The 3,467-nt window shown below is 43.4% G+C and overlaps 1 protein-coding gene across 1 annotated transcript; it reads right to left on the bottom strand.

The window, feature by feature from the left end:
• Positions 1-622: 622 nt before the first annotated feature.
• Positions 623-1,465, bottom strand: LOC308077497 (mitochondrial import inner membrane translocase subunit Tim13-like). Its single transcript, XM_080418213.1, has one exon. It carries the CDS (start codon positions 1,246-1,248, stop codon positions 961-963), a length of 288 nt encoding a protein of 95 aa, XP_080274339.1. The 5' UTR covers positions 1,249-1,465; the 3' UTR covers positions 623-960.
• Positions 1,466-3,467: the final 2,002 nt, after the last annotated feature.

The following is a 3,467-nucleotide window of genomic DNA, read 5'->3' as shown; positions in this document are numbered from 1 at the left end:
CACTCTTTTCACTATGTCACACACCCCCTGTGACAAAAGAATGGAGACTGTGCCAACAGTATGTTTAGGGAAGTGATTCCCAATGCCAATCCTCGGGATCCCAGGTAATGCTGGTTTTCCATCCTGTCTGGTCCAAAACTTGGATTCACTGTTAGTTGCGAGCTTGTGTCACGCACCGAAAAGTAGATCTACAAGCTTACAACGTGTCACCCTGCGACGAGTTGTGAGCTGACTAGACAGCTAGAATTACACTGGGTGAATGGAATTAACTTCCTGGTAGGATGGAAAACCGGCACCAACAGCGGTCCACAGGACCTGTCTCAACTGCAGAGGCTTTGAAACACTAGGGGCTGACTGGACTCAGGATCTGTTTGATGGCAGGAGTAGGTTTGGCATGGGAATAAAACATTTCTGTTGAGGCCCCAATTATGGTAAATACAAGCAAAAGATCCACTTAAAGCATTGCAATAAAGAAGGCCTAGGTCATGCAGTGAACTTATAGACGAATCCACAGACGCGCCGCCAGTAGGCGGCCACCGCCGCGGTGCCGCGTCTGCGGAGCGTTGACACCGCAGCAATGGCCGCGCGTAGGGCAGCGCTCCACGGACCCGTGCACAAGACCACTTGTTGTTTTCAGCTGTTTTCATTACAGGCCTAGATTAGGTTAGTTGTTTACCATCTGTTCATAAAACATGTATTACATAATAGGAAAAAAATGCACTCACTTGGAACAACAATAGTCAATCATAGCCAAACAATAGTCCTCAGTGTAATGAAAATGTTCATTGCAATATTGTTATGGCTAAAATACACAGGCTCAGCTAGCCTGTCTGTGAGGTATTACAACAGGTAAGTTCTTAGCATCAGTGGTGCAACATCCTGTTCCTATCGGATAAGTCAAGTTGGAGATTGACCCCTGGAGAGGCAGGCAGGGTGAGTGAGGAGATGACCTGATGACGCTCATATGCGAGCTCGTTCCCTCTGTAGTCTGGAGTTGTAGGCACGGGATACCGTGTTCCAAGCATCCATGTACCTGTCCATGCACATGGCAATGCATTTCTGTTCAGAGTTGTCCAACGTGTTGCCTGGTTTTCCCACACATTTCTTGAAGCATTTGTCGGTCATTCTCTGCAGTATCTCCTGAGCGTTAGTTACCGCAATCTGGACCTTGACCTGCTCCATGATGGTCCCAGAGTCCATCTTACCACCCGCTCCTCCAGAGGACATGTCTGAACCCAAGCCGTCCATTTAGATACTTTGGTATCTTTTAACTTCACGTTTAATAATGTTATTTTACTGCACGTGTTGTGTGATAACCAAGTGATACAAGTTAGCCAGTTGCCCTTGACAGCGCCGGAAGCTTTAGTGCGTCATTTCCGTATGCGAATTGCTGCATGGGAAGTGTAGTTTTGGTGTAAAACAGATAATCGACTGATTCTTTAACCAGATCCGAAAGCCTTTATGCGAAGTAGGGAAACTGATAAGTGATGGTTTAGGCTGTGGGAATCAACTATTTCTGGATTGTCTTCGATGCTTCTCTCTCTGCAAGGAGTTAATGTATCTCTGGGTCGCTGCGGGAACTGCCCTCAACCAAGGAAGGCACGTCGAACTTTATATACTGTTGGCTGCGGTCCTAATGTCACTATGATGATGTCAGGTAGTGTCAGGCATCTCCATATATGGAGCGGGCTATCTCTGGGACTATGACATCAGTCCTAGACGTTTCGGCTATCTCCATACATGGAGTTTGAGCAAAGAAAGGAAAATATAGCCGGAGCTTACCATTCGTTTTATAAACCGTGTGAAAACTATGATGTTTAGCCAAAACCAGGAAAAATATGTTTTCGGGATAAAACAAGAAACAGGAAACGGTCCACGGATATTTTTACATAGGATGAGTCGAAAGCGTCATGGGACTGCAAAAGACGCACCCCGTAGGGCCCCACGGGCTTGGCGCTTAAAAGGTGGATTTATCCGCTAGCAGAACTACGGGTTTGGCGGACAATGTGAAGGCACATGAATGGCTCAAAGTGGCCGGAGGACATGAGCCAGCAGTTGGCCCTTGGTCTCACTGGATGAGTCGATCAGAACCGGGGGCACCATAGAGGGGGTGCCCCCGATTGCATCGTGCATGTCATCGAACCACGGCCAGGTGTTGGGTGTGTCCTCCACTTTGTCTGTCCCCGTCCCAGTAGGGGACGGGTATCATCCTGAGGAATACAAGACATGTTACATGCACAGATTCTACTAATTACATCAATGACATATTTATGTGTTGGGAATGTGAAGGTAATGCTTCTTGGAATAGGGATGATGTCAGGAGATACACACATTTGTACAGTTGTCAACTCAACATACACTAAAATATGCATTGCAGTCCAGCCAACTCAAACATTGATAGACTAACAAAGATGAACATGTATTTCATTGAAAGCTACAAGACAAGTATGTGTATATGCAGAATATGTTATCCTGCAAATGAAATGACAAATGAAATGATAATTAATCAAACTCACGTCCAAGCTTTTTTGGAAGAATTCCTTCTTCCATCGAAAAGATGGTCTCTGGTGCTACGGATGGAGATGAGGCTCCGTGTCTCCTCATCTGTCCCTGTAAAGAATTATATTTGTGTGAAGCTCAACATATGTCAGATCGTAGCCCTGAATCATGACTGTCTGTCATACCTGTCGTTCCATGTCATGGAACCGAAAGGCGTCTTGCCGCTTTCTTATATTATTCACAATTTGGTCAATGTTTGACCAGTTTGTATAGTAGCACTATGTTGATTACTTTTCATGCAGTAATGGTATTTTTCCTTCAAAGCTTTTCAGCTGAGAATCAAACTGAGTGCCTTCATTGTGAAGTATTTAGGAAGTTTTATTAGCAGCACAAATAGCTAATTAGCTTGACACAAAAGCATTCGCAGATATTTGGAGCCGATTTGTTTCAGTCAACCACTGCATTAACACCACTACAGAAAGGCAAGCAAAGTAGAGAGGTGTAGAAGAATCAGAAAAAAAATTCTGATTGTACATAGGTGGGGCATTTTACCCAAACAGAAAAAAACATCATAATGGGGCTTTAATCCCTTGAAATATTATCAAAAACATACTGTTTTGTTGCAAATAAAACCTGTTAAAAGTACATGTGCACATTTCAATAAATACCCTCTGTCTCCAATGTCGAGTCTTCATCCGCATCCGGGGTATCTTCATCCTGATCATCTGAATATCAACAGTCACATTAAACCATGTTGAGATTTAAAATCTTAATGTTATTGACCTTAAGTCAAGGAGTATCTGACTTCTATGCTGAATAAAACCTGACAATTACGTTGAGTCCAAGAATGGCCTTATAAATAAATATGTACCAATAAATGGACTGTATAACTCATCCTGATCATCTGAATATCAACAGTCACATTAAACCATGTTGAGATTTTAATAAAAGTTACTAATTAAAATCTT

This window comes from Gymnoscopelus braueri (assembly GCF_963280865.1).
Source record: "Gymnoscopelus braueri genome assembly, chromosome: 21".
NCBI classification, from domain to species: Eukaryota; Metazoa; Chordata; class Actinopteri; order Myctophiformes; family Myctophidae; genus Gymnoscopelus; species Gymnoscopelus braueri.
Note: the sequence above shows the minus strand (reverse complement) of the source record. Positions and strands in the feature narration are given on the sequence as shown.